At 45.0% G+C, this 22,527-nt stretch overlaps 1 protein-coding gene across 5 annotated transcripts; it reads left to right on the top strand.

The window, feature by feature from the left end:
* The first annotated feature begins 3,286 nt into the window (after positions 1-3,286).
* Positions 3,287-22,402, top strand: LOC115535744 (cathepsin L1). 5 transcript variants are annotated; one of them, XM_030347173.1, is made up of 8 exons: positions 3,287-3,381; positions 3,842-3,956; positions 5,405-5,527; positions 9,041-9,199; positions 9,582-9,800; positions 11,055-11,220; positions 13,494-13,599; positions 22,285-22,402. In XM_030347173.1, exons 2-8 carry the CDS (start codon positions 3,843-3,845, stop codon positions 22,385-22,387), a joined length of 990 nt encoding a protein of 329 aa, XP_030203033.1. In that variant the 5' UTR covers positions 3,287-3,381; position 3,842; the 3' UTR covers positions 22,388-22,402. The 5 variants fall into 5 exon arrangements, with proteins under 5 accessions (XP_030203033.1, XP_030203035.1, XP_030203032.1 ...); XM_030347175.1 differs by having other exon boundaries at positions 22,254-22,311; XM_030347172.1 differs by lacking the exon at positions 22,285-22,402 and adding an exon at positions 14,176-14,347.
* The last annotated feature ends 125 nt before the right edge of the window (positions 22,403-22,527 follow it).

Genomic DNA, 22,527 nt, shown 5'->3' with positions numbered 1-22,527 from the left:
GAAGCTCTTCACTCATCACAGGGGCATGGTATTTGGTGGAGGGGGGGGGGGGGGGGGGGGGGGGGGGGCGTAGCGTATTACAATGCAATCATAGAGCGGTGTATGCCAAGGTCCTGATCTCGTGCAGGTGGTTCTATGGTGAGTGAGGGAGCACATGAACGCTTCACACGTAAGGACTTAATCTTCACACAGAGAAGTCGTGGGGAAAGTGAGCTTTGTTTGCCGACAGATGCGATTTGTAGTGTGGATCGGGTCTCTTTCAATACACAGTGAGGTCAACAATACGCAATTCCTTACTGAGGCAATGGGAGAATGAGAATGGATTGTATATTGTGAATTATTAAATCACAAACAATTCTGATTTTGAAAGTTGATGACATTTTTGTTGGTACACCCTGCCAGGGCTTCACAGGCTCTACACATCAGACTATACACAACCTGATGAAACGGGCTTATATAGATAGAGAAATATACCAAGGCACCTGAGCCCTAACCCCCAAAAGTAGCATCATTGAGACAGCAGACGTAACCAAGGGATCAGCGAGGTGTGCAGAACGAGCCATTCAATGTGGGAAAAGTGGGGAGATTCAGACAGCAGCCCTCAAACCCACTGAAAGCTCCAGCCAAGGATGAGAAAAGCAAGCAAGGCAATTCATAGAAACTCTCCCCCAAACCACTGGAGAAGGCTCTGGGTGGTCTCCAGGGATGGTACGGGTGGGCAACCGACTCCCGACTGACGAGCGTCGTGACTTAGTGTTTAGTTCTTCACAATTAAAGCTGGGAGATTGTCTCCCCCCCCCGCCCCACTGTCTCTTATACTGAAATAAAAACGGTGGACATTGTCAATGGAACAGGGGGGGACACTTGGGGAACCCTACAAAAAAGACATTTCATCTGAAACCATAACTAAAGCGCAGTGAGAGTCTCCTCCCGCTCCAGCAATACTCGGTCAGGTACTTCCTCCGGTGTCGCCGAATGGCAGCTCACGCTGACTCAGCAGATCGCCATCTGCTGCTTTTGGAAGCTGCGCTGATCAGCACTATACCCGGTCCTCTTTTTTTCCCTCTCTACCCCTTCCCGGGAGTCAGGAAGAGGAAAGGATGGGTGACGCACGGCAGTAACAGCCTCAGCCAAACGAGAGACAGAGCGAGAGAGTGTGTGAGAGTCAGAGAGAAAGAGTTACATGGTGTATTCTCTGCCCTTCCCGCCCTTCCGGCCTGTTGGCTGACAACAGGGTGATTCTTGTTTGAGTCTGACACTGTGATCAAAAGCGATTGCTTCTTCTACATATTGTAATGACCTCGCCGTTGACATAACGATGTCCAGTCATTAGTATTTGAAGGAACTTTTAATGTTACAAAAAACAGGTCACTGAAACCCGTAACCAACGGCAAAAATCCCCGCAAAAATCCCACACTAACAAACACTGGTTCCAAGGCCCTCCCCCAGCTGACTAATGATTCGCCAGCACACTGATTGACAAGAAGAACATTGCAATACATGCACATAGAACAACTAGCATAGCGGACAACGAAATACAATGCAACACATAACACACAAACTATTTTAATGTCCTACAATATCTTCATTCGCGTGATTAAGAGTACATCTAAAGCCCAGTTCAGACCAAAGATTCACCTTGCAACGGCTTGCAACGAGACGGTTTTAGAACGTCGCAGGGGCGGTGTGAACGGGTCGTTGCAAGCCGTTGCAAGCCGTTGCAAGGCGTCGCAAGGCGTTGCAAGGAGTCGCCAGAGATTGAACATGTCAAATCGCAAGGTCCAGTTTTAGAACGCGGCGATTTCTTCAGCCAATCACAGCACAGAACAACTTGTACGTCACGGCCTACTCCGTCCCGGTACCGTACTGTCGTATTTTGTTGATGTATTTGCGAATAATTATTCACAATTATTCACGAATAATTGTGTCCAAATACAGATATGAGGACGACAAATGACCTGAAAACACTTGGTTGGGGTTTGACTCATTTTCCCCGCATTTACAGTGTGGTCGCAGATTTCGACGGTCTGCTGTCATGAATTGTGACCCATCGGGAATTGCGACCTGCTGCTTGTGGACTCTGTGATGATCGCAGACATGAATAATTGTGTGCACATACAGATATGAGGACGACAAATGACCGGAAAATGCAATGTATCCAACAACGGGTAATCTAAACTAACTGTAAGCTCCAGCTATTTACTCCAATGCAGATGTAGTGGAGAATGACAAGACATAGTAACTCTAGCCTACTCTCAAGTAAAATAAAACTAATTGCAAACCGATCTAACTAATCTAACCTAACCTACGCAAATGATGATGTTGTTGCGGCTCTCAGCATGTGCCAGAGCGTTCACAGTTGCTATGGAAAACACCTAGCGTCGCAGCGCGTTGCAGGCAGTGTGAACTGCCCAGTTTTAGAACGTCGCAGCCCGTCTCGTTGCAAGGCGTTGCAAGGCGTTGCGAGTTGCAAGCCGTTGCAAGGTGAATCTTTGGTCTGAACTGGGCTTAACGTCATCACTGCGAAATTTACTATTGACTGAGGCGATGAAGGAATGACTTGAATGAAGGATTTATAGCACTAACCAATGCTGAAACCGGGTTCTGTTACCATAACTAACTATAAATAGTATCTAGTATCTAGTTTCCTAGATATGTTTCTAGGAATAGGTATCTGCGCCAATTTAAATTTCTAACCGCTCCAGGTTCAATTCTGACCAATCAGGACAACTCCTTGCAAGTCAATCACAGGTCCGTGAAATGCAGTACTTCTGAGTAGCAGAGAAACAAATGGAGGCAGGGAGCAGACATTGAGCAGACTATTTGGTGATTTAGTTCAACCAATCAAGTAGGTAACCCGTACAAGGAGTTTGTCTCAGTATTTTGCGTGCAAGGAAGAAATATGACAGTAATTAGGAATGAAGAACAAGCATCAATCCACTCAACCTTCTAGGACTGCAACTTCCTTGCAAACCCTGTGCAAAGCATGCATCCTGCAGAGATTAGTAATCGCTGAGTGTGGGTGTAGCAAAAACATGCAGACTGTGTACCTGATACTACAGATAACTAAGCATATTTTTACATGTGCCTGGAAGGAATATGAGTCAAAAAGAGAAACCCTTAAACTACCAGGTAAGGACTGTAATGGTTTCAGTACGGTTAATCTTGAAAGGGTTGAAAAACCAAAGTCGTTTCAAACCACAGTCGAGGGAACCACCCAATTGTTTTTTCTTTCACTTTTACTTCCCCTTTCTACGAAAGGATTTCAGTTTTTATTTTTTTTCAGTATAGGCCTATGTGATGGGAGAAGCAATCACAGGCACACAGACCCACTTCTATCGTTCAGGAGACAAGACGTCAGCTCTGTTGGACTTGAGAAAGGTAAATTGAGATCACTTTTGTCCATCAGTCCATCATTCAGCAGCAGAATCGTTGACTAACACAGATTTCTCAGAGAACGAGGAACGTTGTGGTGTGGAATCATTTTGATTGAAAGTTAGTGGAGTAATGACAAAAAGGTTTAATAGAAAAGGTCGATCAAATCATGCTTCTAATCTCTTCTTCTTACTGGTACTCAACAAAGTACATGTGTGATGTATGTATATCAAGAAAATGTATCTAAGCCTGTATTTTGCCTCTTGTTCATTTGGTTTGGACACTTCTTCGATTCGTCTAAATCAACATACCTTCAGGGTCTTATCCTCAAAGTGTAAGAATATGTTTCTGAATGGGTGGAAAGTAGTAGTTGTAAAGCATTGTGAGTGACCACAGGTTAGAGTGCTATGGAAGCGCAGTTTATTCATCTTTTATATACATAACATCTATGTGTCTATTCTTCCAGCATGCGCTCACTGGCTCTCTTCCTGACCTTTGCGGTCTTCGGCCTCGCTTCCCCTCACCTCAACGACCAATGGGAAGCATGGAGGGCCGAGTTCCAGAAGGTGTACACCGATGAGGTACGACCAACGTGCACACACACACACACACACACACACACACACACACACACACACACACACACACACACACACACACACACACACACACACCCTCCCTTACTCACATAATCAGCCACACTTACATGTTCACAGACACACACACACACACACACACACACACACACATTTAATTCTTTATTTGAATCCACCAATCACATTACAAGAGACAAGATTCAAATATTTCAGAGATAAGATAAGTCATTGTTCAAGGGTACAAAAAACATTTCCTGCGCCACACTGCCAGACTGCCTATTACTGCTGATATGGAGCAGAACTTTGCTAATTGTTTAGATTTTCTGCTGGAGAGCCCAGCCAGCCTTAACCCACTGAAAACACGATTGTGGACATGGCCCAAGCTTCCAAAAATAAACACTATTAGCTTGCATTGGTAGCCTAGGTCCCTTAGAATTTCCAGAATGGGCTGGTATTTAATGATTTTATCGTTGAAAGCCATTTCCATGTACAGATCAAATACACAGCCTATCTCAAGTAAGAGCACTTCCCTTCTGTCTCTGTTTAAAAACACAACATCAGGGGTATTTGGGATGTTACACATCACATCAATAGAGCTGTTAAACCATTCCGGCATGATGCGTGAATGTTTGAACATGGTCACATTTTCTAGAGATACTTCCTTAACATTACTGTAAATTAGATCAACAAGTCGGTCATGGCGTGCAATATACAGTCCTTTGTACATAGTACAGCCATTCACAACATGGGCAACTGATTCATGTTGATGGCCAGAGTGCATTATACAGTGTGGAGGGTGGTGTGCAGGATACCATAATGCCAGATTGTATTTGGTAGGTAGCACCTGCAGCCTAGCTTTGGCAGTGAAACAGAGGATGTCCTCCCCAACAGCAGGAAAACACACACACACACACACACACACACACACACACACACACACACACACACACACACACACACACACACACACACACAGGCCCTATTTTAACGGTCTGAAACGCAAGTTTCAGAATGGGGGAACGTGCATGGGGTCCACCTCGCAGTTCCCCTCAGACTCGTACAGAGCTCGGATGAAATCGCCTGCCAGGGACACACACACACACACACACACACACACACACACACACACACACACACACACACACACACACACACACACACACACACACCTACACCCTTACTCACATAATCACCCACACTTACATGTTCACAGACACACACACACGCACACACACACACACACAGGCCCTATTTTAACAGTCTGAAACGCAAGTGAGAAGCGCAAAACTTAAGTAGCTTTGTGGGCGGGTCTCTGGCGCTGACGCTGTTATACCGGCGGACAACTGACTCTTGCGCCCAACGCAAATCTAAAATGGGTTGGTCTGAATACCCGTAGTTGTGTTTTGGTGCTATGGTGCTATGGTCTCCTCCAGGCTGAGGCGGTGTACAGAAGGGCTGTTTGGGAGAATAAGTGGAGGCTGGTGAGGAGGCACAACCTGGAGGCCGAGGCTGGGAACGCCACCTTCACCCTGGGCCTGAACCAGCTGGCTGACATGGTGGGTAGAGATGTTATGGTTTGCGTCGAGGCATCGGGGCGTGTGTGGAGTACGTCGGCTCCTCCCCCAGCGAAGCTCCGGATCGAGTAGGATTCACATGGGCGAAATGACGTTGCGTGTGACGTTCGAGGCTTTATCTCGGGCTTTTCCGCGATATGGGTTAATAATTGGCACATCATTTACAAAAAGAAGATCCTACCAATTTCCAAGATTTCAAGATTCAAGCCACTTTAATGGCTATTGAATTAATCACACTGATTCTCAGTCATCATGCAGTGTGATACCACTTTAATCCATTAATCACTTCAAGTATTATTGTTTCAATTATGAGAACTGTAGTTGATAAGTCTATTTTGGCCGGTATGACAAGTAAAAATTGTTGCCAAATGATTTATTTTCTACCATGAGCTCGGGAGATATTTATGAACGGCACACTTACACACATGTATCACTGAAATGACTTTAATTCTCAAATGATTTGATGTTGTATCAGCACACGAAGCAAACATCACATTTTGGGTTGGGTTCACTGGAAACTCTTTTTCATCACCACTAGGTGTCCCTAGCGTACTTATTTGAGGCTTTGAGGTCGAACCACTTTGGTGGTTCATCTGGCTGAGAGGCTTTGACTGTCATGAGCTATGGTCATGAGGCATCATCTCGACACCAGTAATGGTGGGTCCTCTACCGCCTCCGTGTGGCTCTCGTCCAGCTAAGCGCTGCTAATTGCAAAACAATGTTGATCTGGATCAGACCGGTTCCCTTGACAGCGCTTACTCAAACCCCCCGCTGACTCCCGGTTGTAATCTCCCGATACATATCTGATACATACCAATTATACCATCAAAACGGCTTGTAACAGCTAATCACATTCACACCTGGTGGTATAATATGTCACCTTTAATCCAGAATAATGTTCGTCATCTAGGACTGAAACAGGCCAAATGTGTAAAAACAACAGATAAAGAACCAGAAACAACTATACTGTAATGTGTGTTATCAAGAATCATATCATTTAATTTTGGAAATGAATTAGCATAGAATACCATGTTTTCTTATTGTCGGTCAGTTTTAAAGGTCCCATGGCATGACAATCTCACTTCATGAGGTTTTCTAATGTAAATATGAGCTCCACTAGCCCGTATTTCCCCCAGGGTCTAAAACTTGAGTTCGGTGAAAAACAAGCACTAGGTATCCTGCTCGCCTTTGAAAAAGTGGAAGCTCAGGCGCGCTCAAGGGCGTAGGAACCGGGGGGGACGGAGGGGACGTGTCCCCTCCAATTTTCGAGACAGGCGCATTTGTCCCCCCCAAAAATTATACCGCAAAATATATATATATATTTTTTATATTTTACTCGCTTTTATTTTGAAAGCGCAATACAGCGTCTTGTCACCTGCCACATGTATGGCAGCGCGTAGGGTTGGGGGCGGTTGGAAGTTCAGGCTAAGGACTTCAGGCTGGAAACGCCTTCGAATCGCTGCCTAGAAGAATAGTTGCCTGCTTTCCATCGGGGACGTAAGCGCCGCTGTCACCGCTGCTGATCGCTGCCAGCCTGCAACTCTAATCGCGTGATCTCGTGATCTCGCGTGAATACGGCTGTCTCGCAAGACAGCCATAAGCTGCCGCATCCCATCAACGGCTCAGACTGTTTGAGATGCGGGTGTCTGCAGCTAACGCAACAGGTTAGAGCTGTTAAAATGAAAAGACGGCAGTAGAATAGCAGAGAAGTTTTAGTGTCCTCCGCAGGCTCAAAACCTGGCTCCGGTCCACAATGTCTCAAAACAGACTCAACCATGTTGCTGTCTGTCATGTCCATCAGGATAGACTTGACTTACTGACAAGAAGTCAATTTGCAAGCATTTCGTGGCGGCAAATGACAGGAGAAGAAAACATTTTGGCTCTTTTGCCTAGGCCATAGTTTTTCAACCTTTTGTGTGTCACGGCACGTTTGACACTGTTGGATTACACTACAGTGCTATCTAGCTTTTATTTGTATCAGTTCTACACACTAATTTACATTTATCAGTTCATTACATCCATTCTAATGTCGTTTTCGTTTGCCTTCACACACCAATCAGTTAGTGGAAATGTTCGAATAATATCACATAGGCCTACTCGAGATTAAAAACAAGTTACATTTACGTTTACATTTAGGGCATTTAGCAGCCGCTTTTATCCAAAGCTACTTACAATAAGTACATTTGTCATAAGAAGTGCATCAATATATCGCTGTCGGTACAGAAAGGATGTTGATAGAACCGTTGGTGTATATGTTAAAATTATTGATGCTGTTTTTCCCTTTAACCTTAACCTTTGCCTGTGTGTTCATTGAGGCATAAGATAGGCTACAACTAAGAAAAGAAAAGGTATTCAGAAAATACGAATTCAAATTTAGATCAATATTTTTCACATGTTATTTATCAGTCTACAAAACTGTATGATAAGGCCTGCAATTAAATAATTGATTTGATATGTATCAGTTCAATACTGCCATTCAAAATGTGTTTTCCTTTACAAATGTATATTTTTAGAATAATAAAATACATTTGTGAATGTTTTGCAGTGTAGTTCATTTATGACATATTTCTCTTCGAACCATCAATGAATCTGTCAGGTTTCTGATATGTGTCCCCTCCAATGTTAAACACGTTCCTACGCCCCTGGGCGCGCTGATTTGGAATGTGGCCCCATATGTCGTAATAATGGGCCAAGTTACCTCCCCTTTCTCTGCCTAGCCCACCCAGAGAATTTGGCCCGCAAATGAGACAATGAGCTACAACCGTGTGAGCGCCACACGTGTGTGTGTGTTTGAGATTACACACACTGTAACGCAAATGTTGTACACTTGTCTGTTATTTGGATAACCGTTCAGCTGTTGTTGTTATGGCGCTTAACACGTCGGCTCTTTCATCTCTCTAGTATTTCCACAACGAGAGTGTAGTTGGGATTGTTGCCCGGGATAGTCTCCCGCCGGAGCCACGCTGCCCGCTGCCTCGAGGCACCACCCCCACAAAGCACCACCGCCCGGCAGCGGGCAGCCGGCAGCGAGCAGCCGGCGGCGAGCAGCGAGCAGCGCCGTTCAGTCTTCTTCAGAATGATGTGGAAGTGGAAGAACCAGAGACGTCGGAGAACCCGACGCAGTCGTTTGTGATTCATAATATCGTCTAGGGGCGCACATAGCTTTTGGCCGTGATAAAATGGATTATATGATCTATCTATGTATTATATGAAATTATTTAGATATAGAGCTCCAAGTGTTGTACACTTCTTTGTTATTTGGATAACCGTTCTGCTGTTGGTGTTATGGCGCATAACACGTCGGACTCTCGTCTCTGGTATTTCCACAACGAGTCTCGTAGTGGGGGTTATCTCAGCCATGGTTGAGAAGGAATTGAGGGAAAGGAACTACATGAACCACGACATGGAGGAGAAGCTGATTATCCGAACGGATCACAGCGAATGGATACAAGTCACCACATTTGAATTCACGTTTTGTTTCTGTGTGAACTGAAGACCACAGACGAAGTGAACGCAAAGCTCAACCGTCTCAAGGAGGAAGACCCCACCAGCTTCGACAGCTGGACCTCCACACGATGGGACAAGGGGGTCGAAAAACTCCCAGAGAGTGTGGACTGGAGGCAGAAGGGTCTGGTGTCTCCTGTCCAAAACCAGGTGAGTGAGGAGGACAGAAGGAGATAGAGAGAGACGCCAGCGGTCCATGACCAGCTGCTCAAGGGCGTGGTCAAGGTACATCCGCCCGATGTACTAACATGCACACACACACACACACACCCCCACTAATACATAAACACCAACACTTGCATTACACACCTTCACAAACACACACCATCGAACACCATACACCCTTGCTCAAATAAACACCCACAGATGCATTACACTACTTCACACACACACAGAGCATCACACACCCTCACATACACACACACACACACACTGCATTACACACCCTCACATACACACAAAAAACACGCACACACACTACTTCACACGAGCTCACACAAACATAAACACCCACATTACCTGTAATCCCCAGGGGCATTGTGGCTCCTGCTGGGCCTTCAGCACCGTGGGGGCCCTGGAGGGCCAGATGGCGAGGAAGACCGGGGTTCTGCAGCCCCTCAGCCCCCAGAACCTGATGGACTGCAGCTACGAGAACCACGGCTGTAAGGGGGGCTGGGTCTCCAAGGCTTTCCAGTACATCATCGATAACGACGGCATCGACTCCGGGAGATGCTACCCCTACGAAGAGAAGGTGCCCTCGGTTTTCCTTTTCCTAAAGTTCATTTACTACGACTTTGAAAACAAAGTTCTGCTATTTTGCTCTTCTTGAAAGCACCCTGCTCTACCGACAGGTGCGGGTGTGATTAGGCGTTACAAGCCGTTTCAAGCTCTGCCTTGCCCAATGCTTTAGTGACATCACAAGGGGGGTTGTCCCCCTAGATGTATGATTGACAGAAGAGACAATTAGTTGCTACAGTCCACTGGGCAGGCTGGTAGGCTGAAGTATCCAGCACACATCTTGGTGGACTCTTTTTTTTTTTCTGTTAGCGGTGGCCACAGAACAGCACTAACATGGGCAAGTTCATGATTGGCAGATCTTGGTGGTAGTAGCAAATATTCTCCCCAAGTCACAGCGGAGGTCAGATTTTGACAATGGCTCTTCATGGCTAATCACACTCACACCTGGTGGTAAAATAAGAGCCCAGTACAAAACATGAAGAGGTTAATTGCTGACGTTATTGACTCCAAACCATGCCCACAATGTACAGAGAGACAGACATACATACAGATAGATCAGATGGACAGATGTAGCCTGGTTTTACCAGACTCTCGTACTTCACTTCATTTCATTTCATTTGTACAGAGAGTCTGGACCTAATCAATTGACAAACGTTAACTCACTTGAAGGCGGGTGTGAAGTTTTAAATGATTGGATCTGCCCAGTGCCACTCTGGATCTGCCATAACCAATCGCTAACGTTTGGTTGTGACTTATGTCATGCGCCGGGAATCACGCGCAGGTTGTACACAAACCAAACACCTTGCGCGTCTGCACGAAAATGTCCGTCAACGACAGCTGCAGGTTTTGTTCATCTAATTTAATTTATCAGGGAAAAATTGCACATTGTAAATCAACTACCGACCTACAACAACAACTCAAACTGGCGTACGACTTTATCGTCATTGTTCTCAGACACGCCCTCTGTTCGCTGATTGGTGGCCGCTGTGGCGGCACCAGAAAACCAAATTACATACAGCAGGTCCAGACCTAGCACTGAAGGGAAATTCAAATTGAGCGGAAGTACTTAGGCGGGCGGAGCCAGGCTAGGACAGACGGACCATAGACAGACATAGTTGCACACATATTATACATGAAAAACATACATACTGTACAGACAGACAGACATCATGACAGCATGCAGCCAACAGCCAGGTATGCCTGTACGATTCAACCTAGTTGTGTGCGCCTTTTTTTTGTTTGTAATTATTTCGCTATATTTCAAAAGGTCAGAGATTGCAGGTATTCGTCCAGAGGAAGAGCTGGCTACTGCGTGTCTTTTGCCGCTGTTCCGAGCAGCAATGAAATGGCCCTGCAAGCTGTAGTGGCATTGGTGGGGCCTGTGTCGGTCAGCATCAACGCTGGTTTGCCATCGTTCCATCACTACAAAGAAGGTGAGGTGAACCCAAACACATTACAACCAATCAGATGGGAAATACACGTTAGAGCAAATCAGATCACTTGAAGAGATACAGCAGAAATCAAAATAAGTGAGAATGTAGGCGGTTTTAACATAGAGAGATTATTCTGATTGAGAAAGTGTTTCACACACCTGTGATTGACAGGCAAGATGGATTGCCCAAACCAATCACAGAAGAGATACCCTGATTGGTCAGAAATTAGCAGGGATATAGTACAGTATATATGCAGTATAAATTGGCTCATGTGGTGGCAGGGGCTGTTACAAAAGACTGGTTACAAAATGAAGGCCAATGTGAGACCAGGGCCGACCAGGGATTGGGAGGGGACGTAGCAGGCCAGCAGGGGGTTGGTTGGAGGACTTGGCCCGAACACACACCGTGCAGGCTTGGACGAACGACAGTGTGTCGGCGTCCATTGTTTTCCACCAAAAGTGCCGCTTCAGGAGGGACAGGGTTCGAATCACGCCAGGGTGACAGGCAAAGTGAGACGTATGGCACCACAACAGAACTTGGGAGCGAGCAGAGTTAGGGACAAAAACACGATTTGGGGGACCGTTACCCGGATCCGGTTCAGAAGTTTGGACCCTCCGGACAAGGGACTCAATCTCCCAGGGGACAGCCACCACCTTGAGGCAGGAAGAAGAGAGGATGGCGTCCGGTGGAGCCGGCGAGTTCTCAGAGAAAAACTGACAAGATAGGGCATCCGGCTTGATGTTCAAGGATCCAGGACAGTAGGTGAGGAAGAAGTTGAACCGCCCAAAAAACAGGGACCACCGGGCCTGGCGGGAGTTTAGGCGTTTTGCTGTCTGTAAGTAGGACAAATTCTTATGGTCGGTCCAAACCACGAACGGCTGTTCCGCCCCCTCCAGCCAGTGCCGACACTCCTCCAACGCCAGCTTCACAGCAAGCAGCTCTCTGTTGCCAACATCGTAGTTGAGCTGAGCAGGTGATAGCCGGCGAGAGAGGAAGGCGCAGGGATGAATCTTCTCATTAGCAGGGGAACGCTGGGACAGAACGGCCCCCACTCCAGTGTCTGAGGCATCGACCTCCACGATGAACTGCCTGGAGGTGTCAGGTGTGATCAGAATAGGGGTGGATGAGAATAGTCTTTTGAGTCTCGAGAAGGCAACATCTGCCTCTGGTGTCCAGGCATATGGGATAGCTTCCTCAAGGCTGCCTCATCCCTAGTAGCCAGCTCATCCTTAATTGGCTCATTAAGGCAGGAATGAAAAAGTCCTCGTAGTGACTGGCCGTTCCAGCCCGAGTTGACTGCTACAGTCCTAAACTCTACAGAAAATTCGGCTACACTGCGGGAGCCCTGCCGTAGGAACATAAGCCGCTTGGCGGTGTCCCCTCCCTCGACTGGGTGGTCAAAAACCCGCCTCATCTCAGTAACAAAGAAATCAAAGTTATCACATGCTAGGGATCTACTATCCCACAATGCAGACGCCCCCCAATAGTATATTACCCTAAGTAAGTAAACCCAAAACAAAAGCAATTCTTGACCTATCGGTTGGGTAGGTAAGAGGTTGCTGATCAAAAACTAAGGAACACTGGATCAAAAACACCCTACATGTACCTATGTCCCCAGCATTACGCTCCGGAGCATGAACGAAAGGCTCTCGGGCCTGTGACGGCTGAGCCGGGGGAGTAGGGACAGGGGGTTGGTACCATTGCCGGCGGGGAAGCCGTGGTGTGGGAGACCAGTAAGTCCAGTTGGGCGCCCATCTGCGTGACCCGGGTAGAGAGGTCCATAAAAGCCTCGATCATTTCCCAGAGAGCTTGGCAGTGTTACGGAAGGAGTCCATGTCCGCTGGGTATACACTGGAGCCAGGAACGAGTAACTACCACGGTATCTCGAAGTACGATCTGGCGATGACTGCAGGGAAACCAGGTGTATTTGAAGGGGAGTTGAAGAGTTGATGCAGGTCAGGTGTGAGCAGTTGAGTGGCAGGCAAAGCACAGAGACAGACAGGGGGTGTGGCCAACACAGGGGGAGAATACACATTGGAATATTGGTCACATTGGTCAACTTAAAACAGATATTCTCACAGCGCATATCACACACTAACAGCTGACTGACGGCACCTCCGTCAAATATAACAGGGTTTTCTTTGTTCGTATTTTCTGATTGTATTCTCTGTTCTCTAATTTAGAATCAGAAAAGTTCCCTTTAATAGAGGGAAGTTTCAAATTCAGTTCATGCGCTGCTACATGTTTAAAACTAAATGCTACTTTTTTCGTAGGTGTGTACGATCCGCCAGACTGCAGTACTCAGACCATCAACCATGCTGTACTGGTGGTGGGCTATGGGACAGACCAAGGACTAGATTACTGGATTGTGAAAAACAGGTGAAGACCACTCCCATACCCTATCTGTGTGGAGGCTGTTTGTGTATGTGCTCGAAGCATCAGATAGACATTAAAAAGCCAAATCGAGGAGACGCAGCTGAACACAGCAGATCCTGGTCTGACGTTCCTACTATAGGAATTAGTAGGAGCTATATGTAGTAGTTAAATATTAAGACTACTATTGGGTACCAATGACAGAGGACCGGAGCTTAGTTTGATAGATTACGGGAAAAATATCAAAAATAAGCCAATATGAATATCATTAAATCACTTAAATAAACAAAATACTCCTAGTGGAACTTTTTAGTACAAATGCGTGACATTGGAGGCGAAACAATGTGTAATTTAAGGCAAATACAACTATTTTAACCGTTTAGCAAATGCTTAGAATAGCCTTGTTTCCATTGGCATCATACATTTGTGTATTCAGCAATGAATTACAAAGACCAAACAGATACCACACATTAAAAGTGGCACACAAACTAACAATGAAGTATCAGACTTTATCATTGGATATTGTGTTTTTCTTTTTGCTTTTCTCTAGATATGTCAACATTCTCCACTCTTCCATTCCAGCTGGGGTTCTAGGTGGGGAGAGCAAGGGTATATCCGCATGGCCAGGAACAAGAATCTCTGTGCGATAGCGCGCCATCCGTTCTACCCTATAGTTGGTAACTGATCGGGGTCCGTTGTGGTCGTTCCTCACAAAGAAATGTTATGCTGTATACAATAAAAGGATTTGAAAGTTTTTACTCTTCTGTGTCTCCTCATTGGTACATGCTTCTTCTGGTTTATTTGATTTTAGTTTTGTTATAATCCTGCATTGCAGTTAGAACTAGAATATTAAACAATGATTACAAAGCTAATGAAATGAGCATACATTATGATATAAATGGAACAAATAAAACGTATATGTTGCAATAAAATGTCTATGTTCTACCAGAAAAACTAGTTTCTATTTCGTTTTTAGCGTCAAATAAACCTCCTTTGTCTAGCGATTGCTTCTTTTACATATCTTCATTCACGTGATTAAGGGTACATCTATCGTCATCACTGCAAACTGTGGCGACGAGGCCTGATTTGAATGAACACAAACCAATACTGAAACCGGGTTCTGTTACTATAACCAATCCCACTTTACCATGGGCACAAGGTTAAGAGTGGTCCTGGATTAGAACGGGTCCACTGCACACTCATCACAACACACCACCAGGGTCGGTCATCATGGACCTTATTCACGTGGCGGCCATCACTCCCCCAGTGGCCCTCAGTCCCCCAGTGGCCCTCACTCCCCCAGTGGCCCTCAGTCCCCCAGTGGCCCTCAGTCCCCCAGTGGCCATCACTCCCCCAGTGGCCATCGCTCCCCCAGTGGCCCTCAGTCCCCCAGTGGCCCTCACTCCCCCAGTGGCCCTCACTCCCCCAGTGGCCCTCAGTCCCCCAGTGGCCCTCAGTCCCCCAGTGGCCATCACTCCCCCAGTGGCCCTCACTCCCCCAGTGGCCCTCAGTCCCCCAGTGGCCCTCACTCCCCCAGTGGCCCTCAGTCCCCCAGTGGCCCTCAGTCCCCCAGTGGCCCTCACTCCCCCAGTGGCCCTCAGTCCCCCAGTGGCCCTCAGTCCCCCAGTGGCCCTCACTCCCCCAGTGGCCATCGCTCCCCCAGTGGCCCTCAGTCCCCCAGTCCCCTGGTGGAGGCCCCAGGGCTGGGCAACAGGTTGGAGGCAGCAGGAGGCCCCCGGGCGGCCCACAGTGAAGTGATCCTGATGTCACCTTAAAGCTGCTAGGTACGATTTAACAGCTATTATGTAAATGGGTCATTTGTTAAAAATGGTGTAGCCATCCATTAGCCACGAGTGAGTGAAATGCTGTGTGAGAGTATGTATCTAGTGTCCTATATATATCTAGGAATAGGTATCTGAACCAATTTGGATTTCAAACCACTCCGGGCTCAATTCTGACCAATCAGGACAACTCCTATATGGCTGGTTCAGGAGATCCACCTTGCTTTTCAATCACAGGTCTGTGAAATGCACACTTCTTCGTGGAAGAGAAACGTAAATTGATCTCAATTTACCTTTCTCAAATCCGACAGAGCTGACGTCTTGTCTTCTGAATGATGGAAGTGGGTCTGCGTGCCTGTGTTTGATTTTCCCATCATATACTGTATACTGAAAAAAATGATGAAAACGCATTCATAGAAAGGGGAACCAAAAGTGTAAGAATAATCAATTTTGTTACTTCCTCCACTGTGGTTTATGAACGACTGTGGTTGGTCATATATTTAAACCTTTAAACAATGACTGGAATGAATCCAACACAGTCCTTAGCTATTGGTAGTTTAAGGGTTTCTCTTTCTGACTCACATTCCTTCAAGCTACACATATTCCAGCTCCAAAAATGTTTGGTTTTCCGTGGTAAAGGTAAACAGTCTGCATGTATTAGCTACACCCAAACCCAGCGATTAGTCATCTCTGCAGGAGGCCTGCTTCTCACAGGGTTTGTACAGCAGTAACAGGCCTAGATGGTTAAGCCGATTAATGCTTGTTGCACATTTCTAAATAATGTGATATTTCCTCTTTCTAGCGAAATACTGGGAAAAACTCCTTGTATAGATCACCTACTTGGTTGGTTGAAGTAAATCATATCAAAATCCGACCGCCTCGGTCAGAATCAACGCTGGTTTGCAGTTGTTCCAAAGCTACAAAGAAGGTTAGGTGAACACACACAAACTGACATGCACTACAACGAATAAGATCGCTGGGAAATACACGTTAGAGCAAATCAGATCACTGGAAGATATACAGCAGAAATCAAAATAAGTGAGAATGTAGGCGGTTTTAACATAGAGACGTTATTTTCATTGAGAAATTGTTTCACGCACCTGTTATTGACTGGCAAGATGGATTCCCCAAGCCAATCAAAGAGGAGATGCAATGATTGGCCAGAAATTAGCTGGGATATAGCAGGGATATGTATAGTATACAGACAGTATAAATTGGCTCATGTGGTGGCAGGAGCTGTCAACTCAAAACAGATATTCTCACAGCGCGTGTCACTCACTAACTGAATGTCGTCAAAAATAACAGTTTTTTTCTATTTGTTCGTATTTTCTGAAATTATTCAATGTTCTTTAATTTAGAATCAGAAAGGTTCCCTTTAATAGAGGGAAGCATCAAATCCAGTTCATGCACTGCTATTTGTTAAAAGCAAAATGCTACTTTTTCGTAGGTGTGAACAATCCGCCAGACTGCAGTACTGAGACCACCAACCATACTGTACTGGTGGTGGGCTATGGCACAGACCAAGGACAAGATACTGGATTGTGAAAAACAGGCGAAGACTCCCATACCCTGTCTGAGTGGAGGCTGTTTGCGTATGTGCTTGAAGCATCAGATAGACATTAAAAAGCCAAACCAAGGAGACGCAGCTGTACAGAGCAGATCCTGGTCGGACATTCCTACTATAGGAATTAGTAGGAGCTATATATAGTAGTTAAATACTACAACTACTATTGGGTACCAATGAGGAGATATCGGAGCGCAAATTATTCGTGCATCCACCAGGAACGATTAATAAGACCACGGCTCGACATCTTGGCATATCCGGATGACCTTTTGCTGGAGAGATATAGATTCTCACGCAAATCTTTAATATATTTAAAAAGCCTTTGCCAGCCTTACATAGCCAACACTACCAATCGAGGACCTGGCCGAAATTCACTCCAGACTATTTGCGTAGCCCTCCGTCTTTTGCAAATGGTAGTTTTCTCTATAATGTTGGAGATGCTGAGCACATCTCAGTCCTTTCAGATGACCCATCCATGCCCGGACCAAGATTTTCATCGGCCTCCTACCCTACAGAGAGCAATATTGGCTGAGTATGCCGAGAAGCGCTTACAACAGAAAGTATAAAAAAGTCCAAACGGACTTACATCCACTGGATAATGTTCAATCATAGAAGGCGGCTCCATTACAGCACTAATCCATCTTGATCTGTGAAGTTGATGAGTTGTCACTTTTAGGTCTTCTACCCAGTTACCAAAAAAAAACATTTGAACATTTGCGCTGTGGCACACACACGGTTTGCATGCGTTATTTCGAAGACAAACAAACTCTAAAATACAAGAAAAACAGAAAAACCTACATTCAACCAGTGGGGTACCCTCACATGGCCCCTGACTCTCTGAGGAGGTACCTCCAGGTACCCCCTCCATGCCAGGGCGCCCTGAATGTATGTCTATTGCCAGCTCCTTCACCGGGGTCAAGACAATTAGAGGGCCAGATCCAGTCTGCCGACTGTCGGCTTTATGAGTGACAAATATGGTATGACAATTTAAATGCTGGACTGACAAAATATACTAATACGATGGTGGGAAAAGCAACAGTTTGTATGATTTTTTTATACTTCATTTTTACTTGATCAGCTGACCGCTTGGGAGCCATCGGAGTACATGTTTTTTTTAGAAGAAAAGGGTTATGTGGTAGGAACGTTAAGAATGCTTAACTTGGATATTAGTGGATTCATGGTTCAAAAATTAAGGATCATGCTTTTGACATCTTACGCATTTACGCCGTCAGTGATCCGCTGCCAGGCTTTGGTTCTCCAGGTTGCAGAGGCTTTAGCATTCCCTTTTCTTGCGATAATGTCCTTCTCCTCGTCATAGCTCTCCAGGAGAACCTGAAGTTCCATTTCATTGTAATAAGCGGCCCGTTTCACCATTTCGATCGGGGTCTCCATAATCCATACATCACGTCTTCATAGGTTTGGCGTGGACGCGCACAACCCTTTGTTAACCAACCCTGTGTTGATTGAACTAATGCATAACCCATATATAACCCAATATGTCTGCGGTGTGGACGTTTTTCAATGTTTCTGAGAAAGACCCACATATAGCGATTTCCAAAAATTAGAATGCCTTGATTTTAATGAAGTTAGTACACAGTCATAGCCATAAATGCAATGGTACTAGGGTTGTATTACCGAGTACAAACGGTATAAACTTTGAAACTAGGTCAACCGCCATCTTCTCCGTCAACTCTCCTCTCACACTCGGTGACAGCGTCTGGCAGCGCGCCAATTCTCGGTTGCAGCGTCTTATAACTTTCTATATATAATAGTATAATATAATTGTATACATAATATCACGGCCCAAAACTGTGCGCCCCCGGATGAGCGTAGCGCGGGGAGATCTCGTAGGGATTGGGCTTTGCAGGGTTTATTACCAGCGTTGCTATGGTTACTGGTCTTGCGTGTTCCAACGCTTTATTAAGACGCCTAACTATTAGGTTTTTATACATTTTTTTTTTATGAAAAAACACATCAAAAATAAAACAGTGCAAAGACAACTGCCGAACTTTTAACTTTTTTAACCTAATACCGTGGCAACCCTAAATGGTACTAATAATGTCATAATAATTTCTTTCGGTGTTTCGGTTTACGGTTTTCGGCCTTGGTTTCCTCATTTTCGGTTTTCGGTTTCGGAAAATAATTTATTCCGGTGCATCCCTAACAGTTACATTACTTGAGTTCAAGCTCAAACTGTCACGGTTAGCAGGTGGCAGGCAGGCAGGTAGGACCCAATCGCAGACAGTTCAGGTAAAAGGATAATTTATTTACTCGAAAGGCAAGGAACACGGGTGACGCGGGGAACACAGGGAACACACAGGACACAACTCACCACAAACTAAAATGATCCGACAAGGAACAAAGGAAAGACAAGGGCTTAAATAAAAAAAGGGCACGCAACAAGTAACAGCTGAGACACATTAGGGAGGGAGCAGTAATCACACAGGAGGGAAACCTGACATGGGGAGAAACAAGACAGAGATACCAAAGTAAAACAGGTAACGCACCAAAACAAGACGAGGAAACAAGACGAACCATGACACAAACCTGTAAAATGTAAAAACAAACTTGCAATCAGAGTGTATAAAACAAAATGGAAAGATTTATTCGCCCGCCTGGCCCTGTCCCTCCAAAGACAGTTCCAAGAGGAACTGTGGCACAGACACCAAAGACACAGCGAACATACGATTCAGTATGGATTTACAAGTGTGATGGAATGCTACGAGGAGAAGCCGAAATGTCTGCTATGTAGTAAGGTCCTGTCTGCCGAGAATATGAAGCCAAACAAACTCAAAAGACACTTTGAGACACCACCCAAAGAGCATGTCGGCAAACCAAGAGCTTTTTTCGAAAATAAATTTGCAGACCGAACAAACAGCAAGTGTAGTATTTCAAAAAGGCTGTGACTGCTAGTGAACGGGCCCTGAAAGCTTCTCTTGAGGTGAGCTATCTCATTGCTAGGAATATGAAGCCACATAGCATTGCTGAGACTTTAATATTGCAAGCTGCCATCGATATGGTGAAAACGATGTGCGGGTAGGAAGAAGCTAAAAAAATAACTAAATTGCTCCCATTGCAGACATACTGCACCAGGTCGTAACCAGGCGCGCACGTCTGTTTGCAACACTGTGTGCCGACAAGGGCGCTGAATATGAAAACGTACTATTTCACACAGAGGCACGGTTGTTGTCGAGAGGTTACCAGCAGAAAATGTGCCTCCTTGCATATATACCGGACATCGTTGGAAAATTGTCAATTTGGGCACTTATCCTGGCTACTCTGTATTTGTTCACAGTATAACAAAACACGTTAAAAAAAAATTCTAGATAAAAAAAATTCTCTGGGGTCGCCAGAAATTTTTGATGTCAAAATGGGGTCACAGCCCAAAAAAGGTTGGGAACCACTGGCATAACCCTTGCGGTGGAACAGACAGCTCTGGTTTAGTTGGCACAGGGTCAATCAACCTAGAGTTCAGCGTTAACACTGCGTTTGTTAAACCTCCGTTCTTGGAATACCCCACTGATCACTTGAAGATATACAGCAGAAAGCAAAATAAGTGAGAATGTAGGTGGTTTTAACATAGAGAGACGTTATTTTTATTGAGAAAGAGTTTCACCCACCTGTGATTGACAGGCGGATTGCTCAAACCAATAATAGAGGAGATGCCCTGATTGGTCAGAAATTAGCAGGGATTTAGCAGGGATATAGTACAGTATATATACAGTATAAATTGGCTCATGTGGTGGCAGGGGCTGTCAACTTAAAACAGATTTTCTCACAGCGCATATCACTCAGTAAAAGCTGCAAGACGGCTCTTCCGTCAAATATAACAGGTTTTTTTTTTTCGTATTTTCGGACATTATTCAGTTTTTTCAATTTAGCATCAGAAAAGTTCCCTTTACTAGAAGGAAGTATCAAATACAATTCATGCACTGTTACTTGTTAAAAGCGGAACAATGTGTAATTTAAGCAGAGGTGGACAGAGTACACAGCTTCCTTACTTGAGTAAAAGTACAGATACCCCTTGCTAAATTTTACTCAAGTACAAATAAAAGTACTACAGTCAGATGTCTACTTAAGTAAAAGTACTGAAGTACGTGTTTTTTAAAGTACTTGAGTATCAAGAGTACAAGAGTATGTTTTCTAAATATTGCATTACTACTGCTACAGTGCTTACATTTATGTATAGAAACGTCCTGCATGGAGTTATGAAAAATGTTAACACCTTGGAGAATGTAAAAGGAATTGAAAGTAAAATCAAGTAATTTTCATCTTTTTACCATGGCAATAGCACTATAGTATGACAGTATACTCAAGAACATAAAAACAATTGCTCAGCTTACATAAATATGCAATATCAGAAAAGAAAATTCAGCTAACAATTCTATGTATGTGTGAGTTTCTCAGTTTTTTTATCAATCAAATCAACAATCGTCTCTCATCTAATTCTGACCATGGTGTTGGCTTTGGCGGAAAGCGAAGGTGATTGCTGATAGGCTGAAGGCTGTCCTAATCAGTTTGATTTTCCTAATGAAATTGAGGGTTTCCGTGATTTTTCTTTTCTCCTTTTATTTTTTATTTTTCAGAAGGAGTAACGGGTACTCACGGTCATGGATAGAAATGTAACAGAGTAAAGAGTACAATATTTGCCTCTCAAATGTACTTGAGTAAAGTCATGAGTACTCCCAAAAAATGATACTTGAGTAAAGTACAGATCCCTCAAAATTGTACTTAAGTACTTTACTCAAGTAAATGTACTCCGTTACTGTCCGGCTCTGAATTTAAGGCAAATACAACTATTTCAACCGTTTAGCAAATGCTTTGTGTGGAGGTGGGGCGGCGTCTGGCCTGCAGGGGGAGTATGGAGCACCGGGTCTGCTGGGGGGATGGGGTCTGATTGCGGACAGGTGTCTGCAATCTGACCCAATCAGGAAGTGTGTATTTATGTGCCTGCTTGTCTTTCAGTCAGGGGTTGGAGAGAGAGAAGGAAGATGCTCTCTGCGAGCCCGAGAGAGCGTCGTAAGAGCACGATACGGAAGGAAAGAACGTTTTGTTCATTTGACATTGTGTTTGTTTGCTCCGAAGGAGAAATAAACGGGAGTTCGCTCCATTTTCGCTTGAGAACTGTGTCCTGACTCGTCTGAACCCCTTACACTTTGAATACCCTTGTTTCCAGTGGCATCGTACATTTATGTATTCAGCAATGAATTACAAAGACCACACAGATACCACACATTAAAAGTGGCACGCAAACTAACAATGAAATATAAAACTTTATCAATCGATATTGTGTTTTGCTTTTTGCTTTTCTCTAGATATGTCAACATTCTCCACTCTTCCTTCCAGCTGGGGTTCTAGGTGGGGAGAGCATGGGTATATCCGCATGGCCAGGAACAAGAATCTCTGTGCGATAGAGCACCGTCCATTCTACCCTATAGTGGATAACTGATCGGGGGTCCGTTGTGGTCGTTCAAGCATCTATCTAGTGTCCTATATATGTATCTAGGAATAGGTATCTGCATCAATTTGGATTCCAAACCGATCCGGGCTCAATTCCTTCATGGCTGGTTCGGGAAATCCACCTTGCTT

This window comes from Gadus morhua, chromosome 22 (genome assembly GCF_902167405.1).
Source record: "Gadus morhua chromosome 22, gadMor3.0, whole genome shotgun sequence".
In the NCBI taxonomy this organism is placed as follows: Eukaryota; Metazoa; Chordata; class Actinopteri; order Gadiformes; family Gadidae; genus Gadus; species Gadus morhua.
Note: the sequence above shows the minus strand (reverse complement) of the source record. Positions and strands in the feature narration are given on the sequence as shown.